We start from the raw sequence: 27,605 nt of genomic DNA, 5'->3' as shown, positions 1-27,605 counted from the left end.
TGTCATTTGAACAGACAACTCGGTGCTTTCAACATGTCAATGTCTCTCACAAAGACAAGTAGTGATGCATTCAATCTCTCCTCTACTTTGAGACAGTATAGATTGACATGCATATCATTGATGTTTACTCTCCATATACAATATACATTTAAGGGCCAGCCGTGCTGCTCTGTTTTGGGCCAAATGTAATTAGCATATTTCCCTCTTTGTGGCACTTGACCATATGACTGGGCAGTAGTCCAGGTGTGACAAAACTAGGGCCTGTAGGACTTATTTAGTCAAGAAAACAGAGTAACGCTTTATTAAGTACAGACCTTTCTCCATCTTAGCTACGGTTGCATCAATATGTTTTTACCATGACAGTTTACAATCCAGGGTTACTCCAAGCAGTTTAATCTTCTCAACTTGCTCAATTTTCACCTTATTCATTACAAGATTTAGTTAGGTTTAGTAATAAGGTAGTAGTTAATTTATCAAAGTCTATCAAAACAGCTCCCACAAACATCTTATCAGTTTGTGGTGGAAATTCAATACCAAGGAAACACCTGAAGTCAATATTAAATGAATCATTCTTTATTATCAGTTAATCGGAGAGGTTACAAGCAACTCATATACAAAGTACAAATTTGCCGAAAGCTCCGCCAGGGCGGTCCCTTCTGTTTTCTTACTATATACTGCTACACAAAAAAGCTACATAGGCATGGTTCATAGGGTTGGTTCCTGCAGGTGACTGGCTGTTATAGCGTGGGCTCAGTTTCCCAAGACGCTGAGCAATTTCTCCTATCCTAACTTCCAGAACATATTCTGGGTGTTTTGCCAATTGGTCTGAGGAGGAGATCACAGTCACTGTCACAGTTTCTTCCTGGGAAGGTGAGGCGGACCAAAACGCAGCGTGGTTATAGTTCATGGTTCTTTAATAAGAAAACTCAAACATGAACAAACTACAAAACAATAAACGTGAAAACCGTAACAGTCCTAACTGGTGCATAAAACACAAAGACAGGAAACAATCACCCACAAAATACCCAAAGAACATGGCTGCCTAAATATGGTTCCCAATCAGAGACAACAATAAACACCTGCCTCTGATTGAGAACCAAACTAGGCAACCATAGACTTACCTAGACACTTAAACTGAGCACAACCCCATAAATCTACAAAAAACCGTAGACAAGACACATAAATCACACCCTGGCCAAAATAATAAAGAAAACAAAGATAACTAAGGCCAGGGCGTGACAGTCACCTGCATGAACAAAGAAAGAGTGAGAGTAGATGCATACTGTATACAATTACACTCTCTCCTTTTATCACTTCTGTGATAACGATTGTTAAATATTAGTGCTCTTGAGCAGGTTTTCATCAAGGATCTCTCTGTACTTTGCTGCGTTCCTCTTTCCCTCGCGCCTGACTAGTCTCGGGGTCCTTGCTGCTAAAACAGGATGCACATGATGCTGCCACCATCATGCTTCACTGTATGGATGGTGTCAGGTTTCCTCCTGCCGTAACGCTTGGCATTCTGGCCAAAGAGTTAAATCTTGGTTTTATCAGACCAGAGAGCTTGTTTCTCATTGTCTGAGAGTCCTTTAGGTGCCTTTTGGCAAACTCCAAGAGGGCTGTCATGTGCCTATTACTGAGGATTGGCTTCCGTCTGGCCATTTTACCATAAAGGTCTGATTGATGGAGTACTGGAGAGATGGTTGTCTTTCTGGAAGGTTCTCCCATCTCCACAGAGGAACTCTAGAGCTCTGTCAGAGTGACCATCAGGTTCTTGGTCATCTCCCTGACCAAGACCCTTCTCCCCTGGTTGCTCAGTTTGGCCGGGCGGCCAGCTCTAGGAAGAGTCTTGGTGGTTCCAAACTTATTCCATTTAAGAATGATGGAGGCCACTGTGTTCTTGGGGACCCTCAATGCTGCAGAATTGTTTTGGCACCGATCTGGGGAAGTGTACCTCGACACAATCCTGTCTCAGAGCTCTACAGACAATTCCTTTGACCTAATGGCTTGGTTTTTGCTCTGACATGCACTGTGCCTTTCCAAATCATGTCCAATCAATTGAATTTTCCCCAGGTGGACTCCAACCAAGTTGTAGAAACATCTCAAGAATGATCAATGGAAACAGGATGCACCTGAGCTCAATTTCGAATCTCATAGCAAAGGGTCTGTACCGACTTCAGACGAGTCTCCTGACACCTGTGGAGGTCATAGAGCAAAATTAAGAACACCATCCTGTTCGGTCACTACAGACAATGTTGCGAGAAGAACGATTTTCGGGATGTCTCATGGTCTGACAAACACTGCTCTAGCTCTGTCACCTTTCAGCGCAGATTCAGAAGTGCGACATAGGCAGATATGGTGGATTGAGACGCATCCAATGCAAAAAAAAACATCTCTAGCTTAAAAAAACATCTCTAGCTTAAAAAAACATATCTAGCTTAAAAAAAACATCTCTAGCTTAAAAAAACATCTCTAGCTTAAACTGATGGATTTTGATGGGGACCTTATGGGGTTTTAAGGTTCTCCTAAGCTTTTTACTATCATTCTCTGTATCATTTATTTTTGTTTCATAGTTTCACAGTTTCTTCTTCTTTTTTGTTTAGTTTTGTCACATGATTTGTCAATTTACAGTACCAGCTGTGTAGACAGATTTATTTGACATTCGTTTTGCTTCGTCCCTTTCAACCATACCATTTTTTAATTCCTTGTCATTCTTTGGGGATTTTACAGTTTTTGCAGTCATTTTCTTAATGGGTGCATGCTTATTAATAACTGGAATAACACATTACATAAATGCATCAAGTGCAGCGTCTGGTTGCTCATCATTACACACCACAGATCAGCAAATATTCTCTTCAATATAGGAATCACTACAAAATGTATTTTATGACCTCTTACACACTACATTAGGCACAGCCTTTGGAACTTTGTTTTTCCTAGATATGGCTACTATATTATGATCACTTCATCCAATGGATGTGGATACTGCTTTAGAGCAGATTTCTGCATCATTAGTAAAGATGAGATCAATACATGTGGATGATTTCATTCCTGTGCTGTTTGCAAATACCCTGGTTAGAGTTTAAAACTTTTTGTGGTAACACTTAATTTTACGGGGTCCTTAGTATTGTATAATTACACTGTAACAAGTTTTGTAGTTAATTGTAATAACTCCCTTACACTATAATAACACCATGTAACTGGTGGTAATTGCAGTCTGTAATTGCAGAGGTGTAACAACAAATGCTTGTTACAAATGGGAAAGTTTCCACTAAATTCACCATTTCGTGTTTAGTTTGTTCTCAGCTGCATCTGTTTCAGTAATAACTGTCACAGGGTTGTAATCTCTGGTGGACAGATGCTCTGGCTGTCTGAGATTACACTGGTTGGAGGCTCAGTAGGCACTAATTACCTACCCGTGAATGTGCACTCTTCAAAATCTCCACTCAGTCGCTATGTTTCCATTACCTTACCTTTTTGGTGACATTTACAAAGTTAGCATAGAAAGTAGATGCGACAATTGCCTGCCACAGAGCATTTCCATTGAACTATCTTGTTCCGATTAAAACAGCTGGCGGCAGGTAGCCTTGGGCGAGTAGTAACCGAAAGGTGGCTGGATTGAATCCCCATTTATACAAGGTAAAAAAATCGGTCATTATACCCATGAACAAGGTAGTTAACCCACTGTTCCCCGGGAGGCTGTCATTGTAAATAAGAATTTGTTCTTAACTGACTTGCCTAGTTAAATAAAGGTTCAAATATTTTAATGTAAATTACAAGTAAGTGTCCCTCAAGATAAACCTCATTTTAACTAGCTAAATCCTGTGTAACGCCTAGTAATTACATTGTACTTTTGCAGATAATACATGTACTCTGTGGTGTACTTATGGGTTTATCCTCTCACTTGGATGGCAAGGAGTTTAAAGTTGTCATAATAGGTAACATACACATTAATTATAATCTGGGATACTACCAGATTGGTAGTTACCCAGTCAGTGAGGTTGACCTACAGTATATCTGTAAACTCAACCAAGTTAAGACAGATGGTACACTTTTGGGGGGCAAGTGCTAGCAAAAACAGTAGGTTTCCATTGACAAATAAGCAATGTGGCAAAAAAAATCATTGCGACTTAATGAAAACGGCAGATGTAAGATACATTTTCTAAAGATTAACCAACATTTTATCCGTTCGACAGGGATGAATTATCTTTTGTCGAACTTCCTTTATTGTGAAAATTGATGATGAAAACAGTGTTTTCAAAATGTATAATTTAGAGGCCTCCCGGGTGGCGCAGTACTGCAGCGCCAGCTGTGCCATCAGAGTCCCTGGGTTCGCGCCCAGGCTCTGTCGTAACCGGCCGCGACCGGGAGGTCCGTGGGGCAACGCACAATTGGCCTAGCGTCGCCCGGGTTAGGGAGGGTTTGGTCGGTAGGGGTGTCCTTGTCTCATCGCGCACCAGCGACTCCTGTGGCGGGCTGGGCGCAGTGTACGCTAGCCAAGGTGGCCAGGTGCACGGTGTTTCCTCCGGCGCATTGGTGTGGCTGGCTTCCGGGTTGGATGTGCGCTGTATTAAAGAAGCAGCGGCTTGGTTGGTTGTGTATCGGAGGACGCATGACTTTCAACCTTCGTCTCTCCCGAGCCCGTACGGGAGTTGTAGCGATGAGACAAGATAGTAGCTACTACAACAATTGGATACTACGAAATTGGGGAGAAAAAGGGGTAAAAAAAAAATGTATAATTTAGAAGATGGACAGATGCTCTCTGGCTGTCTGACGGCATCACGAAAATGCCTACTGCTTGCAAAATCAATTTATTCAACTATAAAAAAGCATGTTTCTTTGCAGGACAAGGATTGTCCTGACTTTCAAGAATGACAGCAATTTTAAATGCTCATATTATCATATCAATATGATATGCTCAAATATCATATTGTTTCATATTGTTTCAGCATTAGTTAAGATTGTCACAGATTCTGGCGATAAGTAGGCCTAGGCACATGAGAATTAGGGCTACCTGAGACAGAAACAGATAGGTGGGAGGATAGGTGGGAGGCTTGGCATACAGGCTGTTGTCAATTTATTAATGCGCAATTTGTGAATACAGATGACACTGGAGAAGAAGGCTGACGTTTTACGTGTTCCTATCCAATTGTGTTTTCTTGTTTGTTTCTTTGCGTTGTTTGTAACTTATTTTTAAACTTATTTTGTACGTAATGTTGCTGCTACCATCTCTTATGACCAAAAATAACTTCTGGACATCAGAACTGCGATTACTCACCACAAACTGGCAGAATCCTTTTTTTCCTTTAACTAGTCCAACGAGCCCGACGTGAATGATATACTGCTTTCCCGGGAACAGGCCCAGAACCCTGTCATTTGCGTGAAGAGAAGGCAGAGAAAAAGGGTCCGGAGGACGGGCTGCCTTCTGAGAATTCATAGGCAATCGAATAAACCCCCACTGCTTTCCATTCTGCTAGAAAATGTTCAAACTTTGGAAAATAAAATGGGTGACCTACGTGGAAGATTAAACCCACAACGGGACATTCAAAACTGTAATATCTTATGCATCACAGAGTTGTGGCTGAACGACGACATTATCAACATACAGTTGGCTGGTTATATGCTGTATCGGCAGGATAGATCTGCGGTGTCTGGTAAGACGAGGCTGCTGACTATGTATTTTTGTTATTTACAATAACAGCTGGTGCACGATTTCTAAGGAAGTCTTGAGGTTTTGCTCGCCTGAGGTAGAGTATCTCATGATAAGCTGTAGACCACACTATCTACCTAGAGAATTTTCATCTATATTTTTCATAGCTGCTTACATACCACCACAAACTGATGCTGGCACTCAGACCGCAATCATTGAGCTGTATTCCGCTATAAGCAAACAGGAAAACGCCCACCCAGAGGCGGCACTCCTAGTGGCCGGCAACTTTAATGCAGGGAAACTTAAATCGGTCTTACCAAATTTCTATCAGAATGTTAAATGTGCGACCAGAGGGAAAAAAACTCTGGACCACCTTTACTCCACACACAGAGACACGTACAAAGCTCTCCCTCACCCTCCATTTGGCGAATCTGACAATAATTCTATCCTCCTGATTCCTGCTTACAAGCCAAATTAAAGCAGGAAGCACCAGTGACTCAATCAATAAAAAAGTGGTCAGATGAAGCAGATGCTAAGCTACAGGACTGTTTTTCTAGCACAGACTGGAATATGTTCCGGGATTCCTCCGATGGCATTGAGGAGTACACCACATCAGTCATTGGCTTCATCAATAAGTGCGTCGATGATGTCGTCCCCATGACTAATAAAATTGTATTTTATTTTGACTAAATGGGTAATATAAACACTTCAACCACTTCATTTTATTTCGACATTCTATGTATTTTGTTTAAAGTTGTGACGTCATTACGTCCAGCTTTTTATTTTACCTTTTTTTAACTAGGCAAGTCATTTAAGAACAAATTCTTAATTACAATTGTGCGCTGCCCTATGGCACTCCCAATCACAGCTGGATGAGATGCAGCCTGGATTCAAACCAGGGACTGTAGTGACGCCTCTTGCACTGCACCACTCGGGAGCCCATGTGTACTTATATATGTGTACTCATATAGTACGTTAGCCATCCTGACAACCTGACCCTAATTGTATAGCTGTGAGAGGATAAACCCACAAGTACATTACAGAGTATGTGTAATATCTACATGAGTACAATGTATTTAATATGTGTTACACAGGATTTATCTATTTAAAATGTGTATCTTGACGTGTAACTACAAAGTACGTTAACCATTCTGACAATCTAATCGTCAGCTTCTGAAAGTGCCGTCCAAGTGAGAAAATAAACAGTGATACACAGAGTACATACCTGCATAAGGTTTTTGCTAGATGTTACACATGATTTAGCTATTTAAAGTGAAGTGTAACTTTATAGTTACCTATAAGCAATTTCTATATAATTACTTATTACTCATTACCAAGTAAAAATATATTAAAAAGAAATGCTACTACATCAGTCAACTTTCTTGCAACATATAAAATACCTTACATATCTTACAAAACAATAAGGATTTGTATTGTTAGATTAATAATTAGATTCATTAGATTAAACAAAGATACAGGCCTACTCAATAACATATAAATAACTATTCTAGTGATGATTCAGATCTGTAGGCTAGTGAGTAGCCTAGATAGCAATCTAATTTAGAAAAATGGGATTGTCTTTTTCTTTCCTTTTTAACATTACAAGTAACAATGGAAATCGACAACTCTGACTTCTTTCTTGTAAGCGTCTGACCTTGTGAGAATCTGTGGTAGCGAAGAAGAATGTATGACAATTTGGCCTAGTTATCGTCATCATGATTTCTGTAGTTTAGGCATATAGTCTTTGCTAGCTACCTAGCTAGTTGTTCTGTTATCCATAATAGTGTTGACACAAGTAGCTAGCTAGCAGGCCCGCTCATTAGGCAGGATTAGGAGGCTGCCTATGGCAGCAGATTGACAACAGCAGCATTTTCTGAATATTTTACCTCTATTTAACTAAGCAAGTCAGTTATGAACAAATTCTTATTTTCAATGACGGCCTAGGAACAGTGGGTTAACTGCCTTGTTCAGGGGCAGAACGTCAGCTCGGGGATTCGATCTTGCAACCTTTCGGTTACTAGTCCAACACTCTAACCACTAGGCTACCTGCCGCCCCAAATAATGTGTTACGGGGTGTACTTTTCAATATTCTCTTAGACTCCTCTTGGGCTGGATTACAAAGACTGTCTAATTATGAAGAATGAACAATTCAGTCTTTCGGGGGTCCACAAGTCCTTCCTCAGCTTGAGGGAACTCACTGACTTCTTCCAACAAAGCAAGCTGCTCCTGGCTGAGGTTCCTGTCAAGCTGGAAAGATGTTGTCCACCTCGACCGAAAGGTACAGGACAACAAGCCAGTTGAAACTTAAAGCTAAATCATAGGATTCTGATCATTGACCATTGGTTACTTCACAATCAAATGAGACTAAAATATATTTCATATTGAAATCAGAAGACATAATATTTATTTGATTATACATATCTCAATCATAACAATTAGCAATGATACATCTGCATAATGCTACATCATTCATCACAAAAACTACACCTTACTTGCTGTAGAACTCTCAAACATGGTCATCATCCGCGGTAGCAGCTCAGTAGAGACACAGGGGTCTCCGATGCTGCAAAGGACCAAACCCAGTCACATCCAGTTCCACATGATCAAGTACGAGGATCTGCGATGGGTGAGTTCAGTGGAAGCCTGGAGCTTTACTCAAACATCCTATCAGTTCTCTGTTATGTGGGTTTAATACCATTCAAGTTTAAATTAATTCTGTCTTATGACAAATCCTGTATAAGGGAAGATGGGCAAGGCCATGAATGACAGTTTGAGTGAATTAATGGTTTACTCACTTTACTGTATGTATAATTTCTGTCAGTCTGAAAGCTTGGGACAGGGATCCTTCACGCGAATCTTCAAAGGCAGCAAGATAGACATCCGTGATGGGGAGAGACATGTGACAGATGTTCTGCTTAAGGAGCTGGATGCAAACCACAAAAACTGCTGGGAGGTACGCAAAACAGATCATGTGCATTTCAGAAGTCAAATAGAATGTGATACTGTGGCTGCATCAGAATGGATCAGAACTGTAATTTCCCCATTCATGGCATTAGTCCATATCTACCAGAAGGTGTTCTTGTTTAAACCCAGGTGCTGAGTTTTTTTCTGAATGTTATGAGTCCTTTTAGTTTTAATCAATAATAAGAGGACCATTTTAATATCCTACTTTACTTTAATTGACATGTATTGAGTCAAATGATCCGATCAACTGTAAGAGCAATACGCTCAGCACAATATAATTACTCTTTAACAACAATCACAACGTCAAAGAAAAAATGATTTAGTGGTGCAGTAGTCTATGGCACTGTATCTCAGTGCTCGAGGTGTCACTACAGACACCCTGGTTCGATTCCAGGCTGTATCACAACCTGTGGGAATTGGGAGTCCCATAGGGCGGCGTACAATTTGCCCAGCGTCCTCCGGGATTGGCTGGTGTAGGCCATCATTGTAAATAAGAATTTGTTCTTAACTGACTTGCCTAGTTAAATAAAGGTAATATATATATATATATATATATATATATATATAAAATATTATTATTAATCAAGTAGCCAGTTTCAGTTGGAGGGTTTTTCCATTTGGGAAGGGGTGGTCTATGGTATAACAAACTAAGCATCTAAAGACATAGACCCTATTAGAAAACTTTTTGGAGGGGTTTTGTTAACTTGTGTCATGTTATATCAGCTCTTTTTGGAATATTCTAAAAACATATTATCGGATGTGTTTCATTGTCTCTTGAATCCTACGGGATGTTTTAGAGCAGGTGGCTGTAGCTTTTTGCCACATGAAACAGTAGCTAAGATAGGATACCAAAGCCTGTATCAACCCCTTGTTACACCTTACTGAAGAAAATACTGTACAAATAGAAGGAGAGTAGCTACAGTGGTCACACATTCTAAGTATTTGTTTGCTTGTCATTTCTAGTCATTCTTTGAAGCTGCCAGCTTGATGAGCCAGATTTCCCACAAGCACCTTCTCCTTGTCTATGGGATAAGTGTTCACAGATCCAAGAGTGAGTAAGCATCAACCTCTCAACTTAACATCCCATTTCTCACAGATTTCTACAAAATCACCAAACCTTTAAAAAAATATTTTAAAAATCCAGGCACAATTTAAATTAACTACAGGTTATAGTGTTAGGGCTGAGGTCAGTGTTAAGGCTATGGTTAGAGTTAAGGTTACTGCCGTAAATTCACTGTAACTCATTGTAACAATGAGTAATTACAATACTTGTTACATTGTAATTATATGAGTAGTGACACGGTATTAAGGGCACTGTAATCTAAAGTGCTACAGAGTCTGCTAACGCAGTTCCACTTCATTTTCTGTGGGGGCTTTGAGCAGTTCTGACTCAACTCTCTCTCAAGGAGCTGCTGCTATTGTAACACATCTAATCATGCTACGCTGGTCATCTCTTAACCTTGCAGACGTCATGGTGCAGGAGTTTATCAAGTGTGGGGCCCTTGACCTGTTCCTGAAGAGGGAAGGGTCAGTGTCGGTCAGCTGGAAACTTGACGTAGCCAAACAGCTGGCTAGTGCGCTCAATTTCCTGGTGAGATGAACCTGATCTTTGGCCTGATTTCTCTTTCTCTTCAGTTGATAATACATAACTTCTGTGGAAGTATTTTGTATGTTTTCGGTGGAAGCACCTTTGTTCAAATAGATTATCATTAGATGTTTGATTAACTATCCTTAGACATTCCTTCATTGTCAATACTAGTGTATACACTAGTTAAACTGCTACTACTTGCTCATTGTTTGAGCATACACTTTCGTTAAGAACTATTCAAATAAACTGTTACATTCTGTCTCTTCCTTCATCAAATAGGAAGAGAAAAACATTACTCATGGGAATATTTGTGCCAAAAATCTGCTCTTGGCCAGAGAGGGGGACGCATCCCAAGGAAGTTCTCCATTCATTAAGCTGAGTGACCCGGGCATCAACTTGGCAATGTTGGGCAGAGATGGTAAACAGTTATCATAATGTCATGCAGAGAGTATACATGCACACTGGGAATGGCTTCGAAAAGTGATGTTTTATTTAAGAACCTCATGCTTTTAACTGTTTGTGTTCTGTATATACTGTATGGGCTGTGTGTGTGTGTCTGTCTGTGTGTGTGTGTGTGTGTGTGTGTCTGTGTGTGTGTGTACAGTGTTGCTTGACAGGATTCCATGGGTAGCTCCGGAGGTGCTGGAGGCTCCAGAGAGGCTAGAGCTGGAGTGTGATAAGTGGAGCTTCGGTGCCACGCTGTGGGAGCTATTCAATGGAGGACAGGCACCACTACAGGGCCTGGACCTCGAGAGGGTAAACTCCCACCTTTTACTACCACTAACACAATAATGTACAGTATCTGATATTGACTTACCCTGTGGATAAGGGCCAAAGTTATATATTCATGAAACATATACAATTATAGTTTCAGGAAAATCAAGTGCAGTTTATTTTCTCTGTATAACCCACATGAAATTACCAACTGTTAATTCTCCTTGGATTAGTCCTTGTCTACATCCTGAGTATTACACTTACATTAATCCAATGTTGATTACTTTTTAAGCGGTTTTCAGAAAATATGTGGTCAAATTCCACACAAATTCACCACAGCGTTTTTGTAGAAACCCAGTATGTTGAATTAACCTCTGCTTCTTTCAAGCAGAAGCTGCAGTTTTACGAGACCTACAAGCAGTTACCCTCCTCAGAGTGGACAGAGCTGGCGGATCTTATCAGTCAGTGTATGAACTACCAGCCTGCATTCAGGCCCTCCTGTCGAAGCATCATTCGCCAACTGAACAGTCTGATAACGTCAGGTACTTCTCGCTAATGAATCCAAACCATGTTACTTAAAACACCTGGTGTGGTCCAGAATTATAGTTTCTACCTGCTATTTTCAGGTGGGAATTTGTTTAATAAAACACAGCTAAACACAAACTGGCCTTTAGTTTAGGGGCTTTGTCTTTTATTGACCTGTTTGTTCTACACTCTTAGAAAAAAGGGTTCCAAAAGGGTTCTTCAGCTGTTCACATAAGAGAACCCTTTTTGGTTCCAGGTAGTAGGGCTGACCCTATTTAGTCGACTGGTTGATTGTTTGGTCGATAGGCTGTTGGTCTACCAAGATTTTTTTAGTCGATATATTTAAAAATAAATGTATGGTAGGAAAGACACCTGTCTGATTTACACCTGTCTAAGTGGACTAATCCATTGCTGAGGCCATGGGGATGGCACACCAGTATCATCGGTAGTAGGCTACATTTAGCCTACCGTTAATTCCCAAGATTTCAAATCTGCAATGTTTGTTTGGTTAGGGTAATTTCTGTTAATGCATTTAATATATTATTATTACTCCAGTCTTATCATTGTCATTGTAGAAGTGGACAAGTTGTTTGCAGAGCGCACAACCTAGGCTATACTTTTGAGAACAAAGTTTTGGTTTATTTCATTCCATTTACAAGTTGTCAATTTATTAATTGTCTTTTGTTTGTAGTGCTCTTGTCCATCTTGAGTAAGGAAACACATCTGATTACTCATAGAAGTAGGCCTAGGCTAACTGGCATGCATGCAAATGTAGGCCTATAAATGGCCCATTTGGGAATCTGATACTTTTTCTGATTGTCTTAACTCACCATCACTGTGGTGCTTATCTAAGTAATTTTTTCTTTGCCTCAAACAGCAAGTAAAGGAAGTCTGTTTTTACATCCATTGAGACTAACAATAGTTCCTCAACGTAGCAATGGCAATAGAAGTTACAAATCTAAAAGTATCATTTTAATTTAGATTACATTTTGATTAACCACAACATTGATTTTCAGATATAAAGACTTTATAATAAATTAATTGAAACTGTTCCCCGAAAATGTGCATATGAAATCATAACTGGCACACAACTCAGTAGAAATGGTACGATAACTTGGCACTCCAAATGGAAAATGTTGCCGATCGCTGGTGCAGCCTATTACCGGCAACTTCAGGAGCTTAAAGGCAGAATCTGCAAAGGCCAGCAGCAGCGGGAGAAAGGTCGGGAAGAGGTTTATGTCTTCTGGTTAAGCTATATTGATCTCTGGCTCCCTCTTTTGTAATTTGTGTGTTTTCATTTTTAATCGCAGTGCATAAAGCATCAGACAAGCTCAGTAGCCTACATATAGTTGATTTTATTCAAACATAGGGTGTGTCTATATATGCAAAAATACACATTCTAAAAAAACTCTCGGTTGACCCCAAAACATTTGTCGGGGGCAGTCTTACCAGGTAGGACCCTTTTTGGTGTCAGGTAGAACCTTTTTGGGTTCCATGTAGAACCCTCCGTGGAAAGGATTTTACATAGAACCCTTTTGGGTTCTATCCTATGTGTATAGCCCGAAGAACTCATTCCAACACAGAACACCTGCTTTTAATGTACTTCCTTAGCATTTTTTGGAAGGGAAACTATTTCACTCATTTGTAAGTAATTATAGGTCATATTTCATAGAAATCTGGAAACACTGGACAGTTACCTTAAACTGACCTCTACTTATTGATAACCTTTTATTCCTTTATTCCTTTAATCTTTGCTCTGAGGCAAACACTTTTAAATCTGTCCCTATGTGATTTATGAAAGGCATCAGTAGTGACATAGCCTCTGAGTGCCTTTCTTCCTGTGCCATAGATTACGTGATACTCCATGCTGCGGAGCCTCTCCCTGACAGGGACAGAGCATTAGGCCCCTCCCACCAGCAGGACCAATCAGTGTATGAGGAGAGACACCTGCGCTATATCTCCCCTCTGGGGAAGGTAACTTGTCACCTGCATGAGTTGCTTTCCCACATGCTGTGCTTCCACCTCTCATCTCCTTTTGTTGTTAATTGAGTCTTTGTAAACAAACATTGTATAGCTTTAAAAAGCTATGATGATTAATTTTCTTACAGGCTACTGTCAGTCCTTGCATCCATACAGTAGCTCCGTCTATGACATTGAGAGTAGTTGCATTTCCCCAGCCCTATCCCCTGGCTCACCAAACAAAGTGTCAGGGTTAGGTAGTTGAAATTACACATTGTGCCTTTATGTCTAAAAAAAATGCATGGCTGAACGCAAGTCGACTGACTCTGCTTTCCGATGTTATTTGGGGAACAAAAGAAAATAATGAGAAAAAAACTAAGCCCTAGAAATGGTCACTTCACTTTTTATCATGTACCACAAGAGGACAGTGTTCTCCTATCCTTCTGCAATCCACACTATTCTGAACAAAACATTTTAGGCATCCTGTACCAAGGGTCAAATCTATTTCAACATACAGTACAGTAACTTTAATTCAGGAATTGGAGTGGTGAACATTACTTTCTATTATGACCGTTATCAATACATCAATTTAATCTAATTCAGAACTCAATCCTAGAATTGACTAGGTTAAAATACGAACACCCCCAACCTGTTGTACTGTATATTACAGTACATGTTTTAATATAAAACGTTCTGTCCTCATTGTATTTAGGGGAACTTTGGCAGTGTTGAGCTGTGCCGATATGATCCTCTGGGGGACAACACAGGCGAGCTGATTGCTGTGAAGAAGCTACAGCCCAACAAGCAGTCAAACCTGGAAGACTTTCAAAAGGAAATCAACACCATTCGCTCCCTGCATTGTGACTACATTGTCAAATACAGGGGTGTCTGCTACAGCATGGGTAAGAACATGCAAATAAATTCATACACCAAGACCCCAATAACACTTTTTGTAGGCTATAATGCCACCAGGTTATCTGCAGCTGCACCACAGTTGATAGCATGGGAAATGTACCTGTTCTATGAAGTGTCGCTAGACAAACTCATATTTGAAGTTTGTTGGGGGTTTTGGTATTCTTTCCGTCAATGTCAATAGACCATGCAACAGTCAATGGAACATAAAATGGGCTGAAATCTTTGTGATTTTCATAATCATAGCTGAAATGCCAGAAATGCCATTACTTGATAACTTTAGACCATCAAAACTGTTTTGTCAACCTCCATATCTTTATTAGCTTCTTAAATGTGCCCTCTTTGTTATTTATACTCAAGACACTGAATAAAATATAAACATTTGTTTTTCCCCAGAGGGAACTTCTTTCTCTTCCTATTCTTGAAAAAACATGTAAAAGATTAGGTAGTATATTAGAAGTAAGAACCTTCAGCCTACATGTAAATAGCTGTTTCAAGGCAGGAATGTTTGTGTTAACTCTCTGAATGTTTATCCACATTTTGGGTAGGTCGACTCAGCATGAGCTTGGTGATGGAATATTTGCCCTATGGCAGTCTGATTGGATACCTGGAGAAGAACCGGCAGCTCGTCAACAACAGGAGGATGTTGCTTTTTGCCTCTCAAATCTGTAAAGTATGAGTCCAATTCAAATAGCAGAAGTCCTGACTATTCCATACAAGACTGTTTATCTCTACATTGTAAAGGGGAAAACCTTAATTGTGTTGTTTTGCACACTTAGGGATTGGAGTACTTGCAGAGCATGCGCTACGTGCACCGGGACCTGGCTGCTAGGAACATTCTGGTAGCAAGTGACACACTGGTCAAAATAGCTGATTTTGGCCTGACAAAGATCATTCCCTTTGACAAGGAGTACTACCGTGTAACACATCCTGGTGAAAGCCCAATTTTCTGGTAACTGCATTTGGAATTTACTTTCCACTCATGTGTGGAAATGACATGATCTACTTCAGTCTTCTTCCTGGAGACACTTGTTACCTTTTCACATTACTGATCCAAACTGAGCTGTCCTGTGCTAGGCTGGATGAACATCCATCAATGTTGCTGGAACAAAGTAAAAGTACAGTACTGTTAGGGTTAGCGCGATAGTGTGCACATTTAATGCACATTTCTGTTCATGCACTAACGCACCTGATTCTCCAATGAATCCAGGTCAATAGACTTGAAGTGCTGCTGAGAGCATCTTCATTTTCTATGGAAATTAGCTCTAAGGCAAGTTGTCCTCTAATAAGGCTTCTGTTCATACCCAGGTATGCCCCAGAGTCCATCACAGAGTCCAAATTCTCCCACAAGTCAGATGTCTGGAGTTTTGGAGTCGTCCTTCATGAGCTCTTCTCCTATTGTGAGCACAACTGCAACCCAAAGAGGGTAAGTGGCTTAACCAAGCCTTAATACCTTGTTCTACTGGTCTCATTAAATATCTGTGTTTCAGCTTGAGCTATCTCAAATCTACCAACCCTGACATTACATTACTTTAAGCTCATAAAAAAATATTTTCATTTTTTTGTGTCAATGATTTTAACTAAATTATTATGATTGTACATTACCTGCCCATAAATGCCTAATTTGATTCTGACATTTTCTCTCCCATCCACTGCACATTTAAAGCTATATATGCAGGAGATTGGCAATGACATGCAGGGTCTCTCCATTTCAATGCATCTGGTTGATATCCTGAAGGACAACTGGAGGTTGCCTGCTCCACCACTCTGCCCTCCCAGAGTAAGACACCTTCCACAGCCATATGCCACGCTTAGGGTGGCAGGTAGCCTAGCGGTTAGATTGTTGGACCAGTAACTGAAAGATCACTGGTTCAAATGCCTACGCCGACAAGGTGAAAAATCCATCAATGTGCCCTTGAACAAGGCACTTAACCCTATTTTGCCAAAAACCAAAATGTGTAGCCCTTGGGGTCCCGAGGACCAAGTTTGGGAAATCCTGCTTTAGCTAGTCCATACTCACAACAACACAATGATTTTAAATGCGTGTTGAGGAGTGCACAAAGTCACATTTTAAGATAAATTAATTAATACTGGTCCTATCCTGAGTTTTTACAGGCATAGACACTAGACATAGGGATGTCTCAGGTATGAAAGTTATTATTTTGCCTGTTTTTGTAACCTTCCATTGTTTTATTTAACAGATTTATAGTATGATGACGGCGTGCTGGGGATACAGCGCTGAGGAACGGCCAACGTTCTCCACCCTGGGAGATCAGATTGAGACCAGCATCCAAGATGAGAGAGAAGGTTCAAAAGGATGAAAATAACTGAAGCCAACCCTATTAGAGAATTTTGCATTCTAACTTGAAATATATATATTCCTGTTACCATATTAGAACTTATTGATTACATTACATGCATAAAAAATGTACAGTTGAAGTCGGAAGTTTACATACACCTTAGCCAAATACATTTAAACTCAGTTTTTCACAATTCCTGACATTTAATAATAAAAATTCCCTGTCTTAGGTCAGTTAGGATCACCACTTTCTCACTCAAATAGTATTTGGTAGCATTGCCTTTAAATTGTTTAACTTGGGACAAACGTTTCAGATAGCTGGTGTTACTGAGTCAGGTTTGTCGGCCTCCTTGCTCGCACACGCTTTTTCAGTTCTGTCCACAAAATTTCTATAGTATTGAGGTCAGGGCCTTGTGATGGCCACTCCAATACCTTGACTTTGTTGTCCTTAAGCCATTTTACCACAACTTTGGAAGTATGCTTGGGGTCATTGTCCATTTGGAAGACCCATTTGCAACCAAGCTTTAACTTCCTGACTGATGTCTTGAGATGTTGCTTCAATGTATCCACATAATTGTCCTTCCTCATGATGCCATCTACTTTTTGAAGTGCACCAGTCCCTCCTGCAGCAAAGCACCCCCACAACATGAAGCTGCCACCCCCATGCTTCACGGTTGGGATTGTGTTGTTCGGCTTGCAAGCCTCCCCCTTTTTCCTCCAAACATAACAATGGTCATTATGACCAAACAGTTCTATTTTTGTTTCATCAGACCAGAGGACATTTCTCGAAAAAGTCTGATCTTTGTCCCCATGTGCAGTTGCAAACCGTAGTCTGGCTTTTTTATGGCGGTTTGGAGCAGTGGCTTCTTCCTTGGTGAGCTGCCTTTCAGGTTATGTCGATATAGGACTCATTTTACTGTGGATATAGATACTTTTGTACTTGTTGCCTCCAGCATCTTCACACGGTCCTTTGCTGTTGTTCTGGGATTGATTTGCACTTTTCGCACCAAATTACATTCATCTCTAGGAGACGGAACGCATCTCCTTCCTGAGCGGTATGACGGCTGCATGGTCCCATGGTGTTTATACTTATACTATTGTTTATACAGATGAACGTGGTACCTTCAGGCATTTGGAAATTGCTCCCAAGAATGAAATAGACTTGTGGAGGTCTACAAATGTTTTTCTGAGGTCTTTGCTGATTTCTTTTGATTTTCCCATGATGTCAAGTAAAGAGGCACTGAGTTTGAAGGTATGCCTTGAAATACATCTACAGGTACACCTCCAATTGACTCAAATGATGTCAATTAGCCTATCAGAAGCTTCTACAGCCATGACATCATTTTCTGGACTTGCCAAAACTACAGTTTGTTAACAATACATTTGTGGAGTGGATGAAAAATGAGTTTTAATGACTCCAACCTAAGTGTATGTAAACTTCCGACTTCAACTGTATATGTTAGGAGTTAATGAAAGGTGAATAGGAACGTTGTGCATGGAAAGTTACTGATTGAGAGAATGGGCAAACATGTTATTGCTGAATATTAAGTTCCTACGGAATGAGGAAAGAGCAACAGTTTAGTCTCATTTCCTGATAAGGCAGGCCAGTTTCCAAAAAAGTAGTACTAGAAAGCATGTGGAACTCAACTCAAGTTACGGTTAACAGTTGAAGAGAGAAGGAACTTTGGCAGGACCATGACAATACCAGTAAGAGGAACAGACTGAATTCTGGCCTAGCAACATAGACAGATTGTTTATTTTAGACATACAAGGAGGTGACTTGGCCTAGTCAGAATGCATACACACATGTTTGAGTGACTTGTATGTTGTGTTTGCAGCTGAAGCATCCAGTGGGTTGAATATATATGTTTTGAGCTTTTTCTAATCATCCGTGTGAGTTTTTCTGTTTGTTTACAACCTAATAACGACTGGAAAGAAACATTTTGATAATAAATCATGATGTAATCTTTAGAGTGTCTAAGCACACAAATAAACAATACTCTTATAAGAGCTTGTCATCTTCAGGTTTACTTTTAAACTTTTTTAATTGAGCCATTATTTTAACAGGGAATCAACATTGAGTCCTGCATACAAAATCCCCACACACAAAAGCCCTACATTCAAAATACATAAATAAAATACAGAATATACAGAAAATATAGAATAGGTAGCCTATTTTCCAACTTCAGTCCACCCTGGAATTCCTTCAATGTCTGAGGGGCACAGAATCCAAATATGGAACATGTGATCAGATGTAAGAGAGGTACCAATATGGGATATTCATTTGACCAGTATTATTGTAGCAAAATAATCCTGCAGCAACAGGATTTTAACGTTTAGTCCATAATGTTGCTTGATCGGTGGTTAGCCTATGGCCTACCTGGTTAAATAAAGGTGAGATAAATAAAATAAATTAGCTGGACAAAAGTAGGCTATGTGAAAAGTGCAACACTGTTAATATAAACGTGTAAGTGCAGCTTTTCAGTGAATTTATGTAAATCACGAAGCTCATCTGAATTTCCTGTGGCGCAGGAAAATTCTCATTCTCAAATTAAGATCATACATCAAGGCCATCAACTGCCTTTTCTCAAATGCCTTTTCTCTCAGGAGTGCGACCTGAGTCCATGTGAAGTGAGCATGGAGAGAAATCCCTTCCAAACTTCTATCTTGCTGCTGGTGTACTGGTAGAAAAATGGGGGCTGTGAGGAGGAATGTGATTACTAGAAATATAAGATGAATATACTGTATGTCAATGTAAATGTACATTCTGCAAGTGTCGGTGTGTGCTAAATTGAGGGTCTTAAATTGAAGTGATAGTCCCTAGTACTTCACGTGGGGTCTGTCATTATACTTTTGGGTTGGATAATTTATCAATAAGTTTAATAATGATTCGGAAATGTGAGAAGGAGAGACAGAGAGCTGCCCCTAAATGCGCTCATGCTCAAACTCGTACACTTTTGATAGACTTAAAGGGGCAATCTGCTACATCCATTTTTTTCTTATACATTTTATATATAAATATAAAACGCTTAAATTATTGTTAATATAACTGCACTGTCCAATTCACAGTAGCTATTACTGCGAAAAAATGCCATGCTATTGTTTGAGGAAAGCTCCTAACAACAAAACACTTTTGTCACCGCGATAGGTTTGATAAATTCACCTCTGAAGGTGAAATATGTAATTACATTATGAAATCTTGCTCTGATTTATCATCCAAAGGATCCCAGAGATAACATGAAGTGTTGTTTTGTTCGATAAAATCCTTTTTCATATCCTAAAAAGGTCCACATAGCATGCACGATCGATTTTTGTATTTCCACTCTTTCAATTCGCAAAAAAAGGACTCTGAAAATCTAACCCTAAACGTTGTTTCAACCAGTCAAATCACGTGTATATATATTCTTCAGAGATCCTAGAAAGTAACCAAACTTCACTATATCATTAGGGGTGTAGTGTATCCTATAGGACACCAAATTTGGTCAGAGAGCGATGCCTTCCCGGCACGCCGATGACGCGGCCGGTCATCACTTGGTCGACTCTAATAAGCACCAATTGGGGTCAAACAAGACTAGCTAGATAGCCAATGCGCTGGGCTTTACGAGAATGTCCAGAATCCCCGTTTCTGTTGCAAAATGTAGCACTAGTTTTGAGGCACTAGTTTTGGGCAGTCTACAGGGATGACCTATGGACTTCTGAGAAAACTGGTGAGTGCTGTAGCTATAGAGTCAATAGTCTTTAGACATAGTTTCAGGCTTTTATTTTGAAAAATGAGCGTGAAGGATCACATTGCGTAAGTTGATAGGTGGGGGCTCTCAGAGTGAGTTTTTGCGCAACTGAGTAAAGCCGCCATTGTTCCTCCCGCTGTTATTGAAAAACCTACACACTCGGTTAATATATTATCGAATATATATTTCAAAAAACAACATGATGATTGATTATAAAAAAACAGTTTCTGTGGACATTATAGATATTATTTGGAATATACGTCTGCGTTGTCGTGACTGCTCTTTCCTGTGGACAAACAAACGTCGGTATTTTGGGTATAAAAATAATCTTTATGGAACAAAAGGAACATTTGATGTGTAAATGGGAATCTCATGAGTGAAAACATCTGAAGATCATCAAAGGTAAACTATTTTTTGGATTGCTTTTCTGATTTTCGTGACCTGGTTACTTGATGCTTAGTGTACATAATGTTATGTTATGCTATCGATAAACTTACACAAACGCTTGGATTGCTTTCGCTGTAAAGCATCATTTCAAAATCTGAGACGACAGGTGGATTAAAAGGCTAAACTGTGTTTTCCTATATTGCACTTGTGATTACATGAATATGAATAATTTTTTGTAATATTATTTGACTGTGGCGCTATGCTATTCAGCGGTTGCTGATGACAATTATATAACCAAAAAAAAAATTACAAATCAAATAATATTTTATATGATTAATTTCAAACGGCATTAGCACGAGAAGAACTTACCAGTCCAAAACGATGTCCTCTCCGTTCAAAAAAATATTCCTCCATTTGGGAATCGCTAAATGAATCGTCCTCCAAAAATCTGTCTCACTTTCACGATCAATTTCTTCTAAAATTGTGTGCACATCTGTATATCTAGACTTAGCTTTCCCTGACTTAGTCACCATACTGATTGTTATATAAACAGCTGAAGATGCGCTTTACCAAAACAATGCTGTGTGTAACATGCGTGGCTCCTTCCGGTATGAAACTTCAATGGCGAATGACCCTCTTTACGCCGGAGTTTACTACATGGGTTGGTCTTCCAACACAAACATTACATATTGCTGTTTACCTCAGCTTATTGGCTATCTACCCAGCTAGATTTCAAGACGATCAGTGGTCATTGGGTTAAAAATAGTAAATCAACGAAACAGCGGTCATATCATTGGTGCACAATGTCATTACTTGTCTTCAAATCGGTTTCTTTCAGTCACTACGTCCCACAAAATGACCCATCAGGTTTGATTGTTACAAACAAACCAGTTGACTGCAATGAAACATGACTGGAAAAATCACGTTTAGTGTGTGTATTTACATCGAATGTGTCGTCGAAAATGGAATGAGACAGAATTCACGACACAAGCGGTTCACAAAATGTTTCGTGTTAGGCTATAAAAATGGATTTTAATCACACAAAAGACCATTCATTGTGTAACAATGAGCATTGGGATTGCAAACAGAGGAAGGTTGTCAAAGGTAAACGATTTATTTTATAGCAATTTGTGATGTTACGCCTGTGCTAGTTGAAATAGTTATTTTTTAAATGGGGCTTTGTTCTCAGATAGTCTCATCGTATTCTTTCGCAGTAAATCCTTTTTGACAACGCAGTTGGATTAACAAGATTCTAGGCTTTCAAAACATGTGAGACACTTGTATTTTCATGAATGTTTAATATGACTATTTATGTAGCGATCACCGTATGTTGTCAAATTTAATTCCGCTAACGGGTTCGGTGCGCAGAGGGGACAGGAAAGGGGCTGAGCTGTACCCAAGGAAAGAAACAATAAGCATCCAAAACACCCCTAAGCTAGACTAGCCTATTTCAACAACAGCTAACTAACCAAAAATACAGTGGGTGGTCCACCCAGTTCTAACTAGTGTTAAGTTTACCTACGAGTAGCGTATGCCCATGGGCGCCTTGTCTTGGTTCCCCCTTTTCCCACCAGCAAACAAACACCGTAACCAAAAACAATACTCACAGGTGGGGACAAAGTGATATGGAGGTGCTCAAACAAAAGATGGCTCAATACATAAAGAGAGATAGAGCCATAACGATCTATAGAGATATGGCATTTACAGAGAGATTAAGCTCTAGAGCAAACAACTGACAGGGTTTTTAAACCAAGGGAAAGGAATTGTGATTGGGTAGGAAACAGGAGGTGTGTCTTCTGATTGATGATTGATTGGTGACTAATTGGGGAGTGATGATTTTCACCTGTGAGGGGAGAAGGAGAGAAAAGAACACAGGATATATACACACACACCCACATACCTGTATCCGTAACACTCTACAGGGCTCCGCTCTACAGCGTGACCATTCTGGACTTCCTCCAGATGGTACCTAAGGGCGGTATTATGCTGCATTGCAGAGTCCACTTGAGCACTTAGAGTAATGATTTTGGACACCTGTCGCACTTGCTCCTTTCGGTCTCAAACTTATGTCATGGTTTACAGATAGAGGTCTTGAGTACGGAGTGTCACGAACCGGCTCAAAGCCCGTAACAAAAGGGAGACAACGTGGAGATAAGGAGTAACAAAACATATATTTATTAAATAAAGTAAACTAAGTGCAATATACAATGGTGTGTGTAATCAGTAGTGTAAGTGAGTGTTTTGCATGCATGAATGTGATAATGCAGGGTGTTGAATGGTGCCAAAGCAGACAACCAAAAACCACCAAGATACACAACAAAATCTGTAAAGGTGTCTGCATGGAGAGAGTCTCTTCCATGAATGGGCAAGTGGTGTATTTATCCTGGGACACACCGGGCCCAGGTGTTTCCTATGTAGCTGACAACCCTCCCAACTCCGCCCACCGGCATCCTAATAAGGAAACAAGAACAAAGAGAGAATACGGCAGACAGAGTGGGAGGGTCGTCACAGGAGCGAGAGATTCAGTGATGAGATTTCTTCCTCTTGCTTAGAAATCAAGATTTCCATCTTCATCACCTGAGTTCTCTCATCCTTACTTTGGTCAGCGACTTCAATGAGTTCTGCTGATTTGCTTAGTCATTGTGTTCATCAATTGATTTTCTTTGGTCTGCAGAATTTTGAGTAGAACCGTGCTACTCTGAGTAACGTTCAACAAAACTGCCTGCATGTTATCAAATTGTGCGCTCCTGTTTGTAGATAACTCAACAGATTTATCTAGTTTGGAGTGGACAACATCGTATTTAGTTTTGGCTAAATCGAGTTGTTCCTGGAGACAACGATTTTGTTGAAGAGTTTGTGCTCGTTCATCGTCATAAGTATTTGCAATTACTTTTAATTGTTCAGATTTCAAACGCAGTTCCTCGACTAGCAGAATGTTTTAATTTCCAGCTTTTGTCAGTAGTTGCTCAGTTCTCTCCACCTGTCCCCTCATGTTAGCCATGTCTGGCACGTGCTTCAGCTGTGCACTGTGGTATTGGACCGATGCCACATTTTTATGGCGATACATCGGTGCAAAAGTGGGGAGAACCGTCACAAAGCCTGTGTTTGATGGTTGATTTTGGAGAGCGTTCGCAATTTCGGCTGTTTTTTCGCTGATGGTATAATTAGGGTTGGTATCGCTGCTGAGGTCAGAGATCAATCCTTTTATGGGTGGAGGTTCACTAATTAGCGGAGGAGTGGTGACCACCTATTTTGATAGTTTGCTAACTCAACGGCTAGGAGCTATCACTTCTGTAGTGAATAAGAGTTCAAAGTTCATACCATTTGCAACCAAAGCTCACGCTGATGTTGGCTACGTTCTGTAGTTATTATCTGAACCATTCTGACATCAGACCGTCGTCCTCACATCCTCGGAACAGGAAGTTCTATTGTCATCAAGGGCTTATATAGGAAGGGAGAGGAGGGCGTGTTTGAAAAGTTTTATAGCTCATGTCCCTTCACAGGGCGGGCCACTGATTGAGCAGCCCTGTCTTGTGAAAATCCAAATCTCTCATTTTAGAAGCTAAAATCACATTTCATCCCATCACAAATAATTTCATATTCAAACATTTAAATTGAACAACAATTCCATGTGAATCCGATAACTCTGATGTGTAGACTTTCCACTGTAGAGTTTATGTCATCTTATCATTGATGAGAATGTCTCAGATGACAACCGAACTGATATCATATTCATTAAGTACCACCGCATATGTTCAATTGTTCGGATTACCAGAATATAGTTAATTTCCCCCCACCTCAGTGTTCTCTATGTTAACCAAGGGTGTTGCACATGTAACCTCAGTAGGGTAGAGAGAGGAAAAAGGGGGAAGAGGTATTTATGACTGTCATAAACCTTTTTCGTGTAAAGAAGAAGATTTATGTTTTCCGTGGGAGATCATCATTGATTGTGTTGGAGTGTTTGAGTTGAAAGAAATCTCTCAATAGAGAACCTACTCCTGACTCATTTATTCCACCTTTCCCCTTTAGAGTAACACCAAATTACTTGGTCCGCTCACAATAAGTACATTATTTTCTTCAGGAATGTAGTGAAGTAATAGTTGGCAAAAATATAAATAGTCACGTAAAGTACAGATACCCCCAAAAACTACATAAGTACAGTGGTGGAAAAAGTACCCAACTGTCATACTTGAGTAAAAGTAAAGATACCTTATTAGAAAATGATTCAAGTAAAAGTGAGTCACCCAGGAAATGACTACTTGAGTAAAAGTCTAAAAGCATTTGGTTTTAAATATACCTAAGTATCAAGAGTAAAAGTATGAATAATTAAAAATTCATTGTATTAATAAGCAAACCAGACGGTACAATTTTCTTGTTTTTTTTTTATTTCCGGATAGCAAGGGGCATGCTCCAACAGTCAGACATTATTTACAAACAATGAATTTGTGTTTAGTGAGTGCACCAGATCAGAGGCAGTAAGAATGACCATGCAGGTTCAGTTGATAAGTGTGTGAATTGGACCATTTTCTGTCCTGCTAAGCATTCAAAACGTAACTTTTGGATGTCAGGGAAAATGTAGTAAAAATGTAATTAGTTTCTTTAGGAATGAAGTAAAAGTAAAATTTGTCAAAAATAGAAATCGTACAGAAACCCCCAAAAACTACTTTAGTACTTCAAAATATTTTTACTTAAGTAGAAATACTTTAAAGTACTACTTAAGCAGTGGTGTAAAGTACTTAAGTAAAAAATATTTTACACTTTACACCGCTGAAGGGAAGTCCTTTGTAAAAGGCTTATTTGTTTTGGTTTTCACATCTTGCGTATGCTGTTGACTGTCCAAGTTGTGCTTCGTTTAATATCCTAATGATCTATGACCTCTATCAATAAGTGAATTAGGCCATTACATAGAACACTGTATCTGATAAATTGCTCCATATCAGTGTGAGAGTGCTTTGTACTAGGACATCAATAACAGAACAGGAACAATGATTAGTAAGGAAACAGGAATAAATACATTTTTTACAAAAATTATTAAAAATAAATCAATACCACCAACGCAATTTGCAACAAAAACATTGTTACACAGGAGCTAATCCTGGCCTACGTGAAAAGTAGGGCCGAGCACATTGACGTGGCTGTAGTGAAGCAGGTCGAGAGCTTCAAGTTCCTTGGTGTCCACATCACCTACGATCTATCATGGTCCAAACACACCAAGACAGTCGTGAAGAGGGCACGACAAAACCTTTTCCCCCTCAGGAGACTGAAAAGATTTGGCATGGGTCCCCAGATCCTCAAAAGGTTCTACAGCTGCACCATCAAGAGCATCCTGCCAGTTGCATCACCGCCTGGTATGGCAACTGCTCGGCATCTGACAGTAAGGCGCTACAGAGGGTAATGCATACGGCCCAGTACATCACTGGGGCCAAGCTTCCTTCCATCCAGGACCTATATAATAGGCAGTGTCAGAGGAAAACGTACCAGAGCACCAAGTCTAGGACCAAAAGGCAACAGCTTCTTCCCCCAAGCCATAAGACTGCTGAACAATTAATCAAATGGCCATTGACCCCCCCCCCCCCCCCCCCCCATTTGTTTTGCAGATAGCTGCTACTCGCTGTTTATTATCTATGCATTGTGACTTCACCCTTACCTACATGTACAAATTACCTCTAACCTGTACCCCCACACACTGACTCGGTACCCCCTGTATATAGCCTCGTTATTGTTATGTTATTGTGTTACTTTGTATTATTTTTTACTATAGTTTATTTGTTAAGTATTTTTCTTAACTCTTCTTGAACTGCATTGTTGGTTAAGGGCTCGTAAGTATGCATTTCACAGTAAGGTCTATACTTGTATTCGGCGCATGTGACAAATAAAGTTTGATTTGATTGATTTGATTTGACAAATCATTTCTTGTCTAACGTTTTTATTTTGAAGTCGACCACAAACATTTCCTTCCCAATCGTCACACAGCTAGCAATGAGAAAGCGTCCCAGAAGCAGCCGGAACTGATTGAATCGGCTCAGAATCGGGTGTTGGACTCGTCCGGGAATTAAAATGAATGATTGCCCAGAATTGGCCCAAGTACATCGGGACGTTTCCGTTTACTGGAATTCAGCTGATTTTGCCGGCATCTTACCAGAATCCCACCAGAAGCGGCCCGATGCAAAGTTAAATAAATGTATTCAAAATTACACGATTTAGTAATTATAAATATTACTACTATACATTTTATACATATATATTATACCGATCCACAAAAAAAACATTTTATGTCAAAGGAAACACCATACACTTGATGGGACAAGGACATCCCGGCTGGCCAAACCCTCCCCTAACTCGGACGACGCCGGGCCAGTTTTTCGTCGTCTCATGGATCTCCCGGTCACGACCGGCACGGGTCTCGAACCAGCATCTGTGATGCAGTGTCTTAGACCGCTCCGCCACTCAAGAGGCTCCATCCACAAAGTTTTTAATGCTTATCAATTTCCTTGCACAAAGTATCAAAATATTAAAATACTACACAGGACATTTAAATGTTAATTGTATTTTTTGATCACAGAAACAATGAGAAAATATGGAAAATAAATAATGAAATGTTAATTATATAAAGCAGCCCATGTAATCATCCACTGTGCAAGTTGGGCAGGATTGTTCTGAGCTTAGCGGGTGGTGTGGGATTCCTGAGGCATTGTAGTTACACAAGTGAACAATTTTAAGAAAATGATTAATCAATAACGTGTTGTGAATCGTTTACTTTAATAATAATGCCAGCTGTCAAATATAGATAGATCCATCATTGTCCAATCATCCACAGAAATACAAAACTTGTGTCCGTTGAAAAGATACCGCCTACTGTACGTCAGTTCCCTTTCTACACTT

At 39.9% G+C, this 27,605-nt stretch overlaps 1 protein-coding gene across 3 annotated transcripts in view; it reads left to right on the top strand.

Annotated features, from left to right (window-relative positions):
- The window catches only part of jak3 (Janus kinase 3 (a protein tyrosine kinase, leukocyte)), a 38,932-nt gene extending 21,875 nt beyond the window's left edge, over positions 1 to 17,057 (top strand). For all 3 annotated transcript variants that reach the window (XM_021572956.2, XM_021572903.2, XM_036958485.1), the window contains exons 10-24: positions 7,745 to 7,925; positions 8,149 to 8,273; positions 8,469 to 8,600; positions 9,575 to 9,662; positions 10,078 to 10,202; positions 10,479 to 10,617; positions 10,804 to 10,955; positions 11,305 to 11,455; positions 13,288 to 13,412; positions 14,110 to 14,299; positions 14,858 to 14,982; positions 15,089 to 15,261; positions 15,618 to 15,735; positions 15,976 to 16,089; positions 16,511 to 17,057. In XM_021572956.2, coding sequence (XP_021428631.1) covers positions 7,745 to 7,925; positions 8,149 to 8,273; positions 8,469 to 8,600; positions 9,575 to 9,662; positions 10,078 to 10,202; positions 10,479 to 10,617; positions 10,804 to 10,955; positions 11,305 to 11,455; positions 13,288 to 13,412; positions 14,110 to 14,299; positions 14,858 to 14,982; positions 15,089 to 15,261; positions 15,618 to 15,735; positions 15,976 to 16,089; positions 16,511 to 16,630 — 2,058 coding nt within the window. In that variant the 3' untranslated portion in view covers positions 16,631 to 17,057. The remainder of the gene's footprint in view (positions 1 to 7,744; positions 7,926 to 8,148; positions 8,274 to 8,468; positions 8,601 to 9,574; positions 9,663 to 10,077; positions 10,203 to 10,478; positions 10,618 to 10,803; positions 10,956 to 11,304; positions 11,456 to 13,287; positions 13,413 to 14,109; positions 14,300 to 14,857; positions 14,983 to 15,088; positions 15,262 to 15,617; positions 15,736 to 15,975; positions 16,090 to 16,510) is intronic.
- Positions 17,058 to 27,605: the final 10,548 nt, after the last annotated feature.

The sequence above is a fragment of the Oncorhynchus mykiss genome, chromosome 1 (genome assembly GCF_013265735.2).
Source record: "Oncorhynchus mykiss isolate Arlee chromosome 1, USDA_OmykA_1.1, whole genome shotgun sequence".
NCBI classification, from domain to species: domain Eukaryota; kingdom Metazoa; phylum Chordata; class Actinopteri; order Salmoniformes; family Salmonidae; genus Oncorhynchus; species Oncorhynchus mykiss.
The sequence above is the reverse complement of the archived record's forward strand: the minus strand, read 5'-3'. Positions and strand labels throughout refer to the sequence as shown.